This window comes from Mandrillus leucophaeus, unplaced genomic scaffold (genome assembly GCF_000951045.1).
Source record: "Mandrillus leucophaeus isolate KB7577 unplaced genomic scaffold, Mleu.le_1.0 Scaffold1103, whole genome shotgun sequence".
NCBI classification, from domain to species: domain Eukaryota; kingdom Metazoa; phylum Chordata; class Mammalia; order Primates; family Cercopithecidae; genus Mandrillus; species Mandrillus leucophaeus.
The window spans coordinates 38,794-39,921 of NW_012099244.1; the positions used below are offsets into that span (position 1 = coordinate 38,794).

A 1,128-nucleotide genomic window follows, 5' to 3' on the forward strand; every position below is an offset into this window, starting at 1 on the left:
CAGGTAAAGGATGATCTTAACCAGAAGCCAAAAAAAGGAGAAAATGGAATCAGGTATGTATATTTCTTTAAAATTTAAGTTTTATCAGCTTCTTATGGAAGTAATGCATACCCATAGTAAAGTCCAAATGTAACAAGGATATGAAATGAGATGATAGGGTTTGTCCCAACAATGTAAGGCTGGCTCAGTATTCCAAAAAAAAAAAAAAAAAAAACCAATCCATGTAACCCACCATCTTAACAAACTAAAGAGGAAAATGTACATCATCTTATCAATTGATTAAAAAAAAAAGCATTTGATAAAATTCAGCATCCATTCATGACAAAAACTCTCAGCAAACTGGGAATAGAAGGGAACTTCCTTACCCTGAAAAAGGACATCAAAAACTCGAGCTAATATTATACTTCATGGTGAAAGTCTAAAAGCTCTCCACTAAGATCAGGAACAAGGTAAGAGTTTTCCACCGTCCCCACTTCTATTAAACATCCACTGGTTGCAAGAGCAAAGATACAAGAAAAAGAAGTAAAAGCATATAGATTAGAAAGGAAGAAATAAAAATATTTCCAATTGGCCAGGTGTGGTGGCTCACACCTGTAATCCCAGCACTTCGGGAGGCTGAGACGGGTGGATCTCTTGAGCCCAGGAGTTCGAGACCAGCCTGGACAATATGGTGAAACCCCATCTGTAACCAAATAAAAAAAAATTAGCCAAGCGTGGTGGCACACACCTGTAATTCCAGCTACTCGGGAGGCTGAGGCAGGAGAATTGCTTGGGCCCGGGAGATGGAGCTTGAGTGAGCTGAGATTGTGTTGCTGCACTCCAGCCTGGCTGACAGAACGAGACTCTGTCTCAAAAAAAATAAGAATAAAAATAAAAAATTTGCTGAGTATGGTGGTGTGTGCCTGTAATCCCAGCCATTCGGGAGTCTCAGAGGGGAGAATCACCTGAACTTGGGGAGGTTGAGGCTGCAGTGAACCATGATCCTGCCACTGCACTCCAGCCTGGGTGACAGAATGAGACCTTGTCTCAAAAAATAATATAAATAAATAAATAAAATAAATTTCTACTTATAGATGACAATTGTCTATACAGAAAGTCCCCAGGACTCTACCAAAAGAAGCTCCTAGA

The 1,128-nt window shown here is 39.9% G+C and overlaps 1 protein-coding gene across 1 annotated transcript in view; it reads left to right on the top strand.

Annotated features, from left to right (window-relative positions):
- Positions 1-1,128, top strand: part of SLC15A1 (solute carrier family 15 (oligopeptide transporter), member 1) — a 44,712-nt gene that overhangs the window by 29,225 nt on the left and 14,359 nt on the right. The window contains exon 17 of the mRNA XM_011992417.1: positions 4-53. Coding sequence (XP_011847807.1) covers positions 4-53 — 50 coding nt within the window. The remainder of the gene's footprint in view (positions 1-3; positions 54-1,128) is intronic.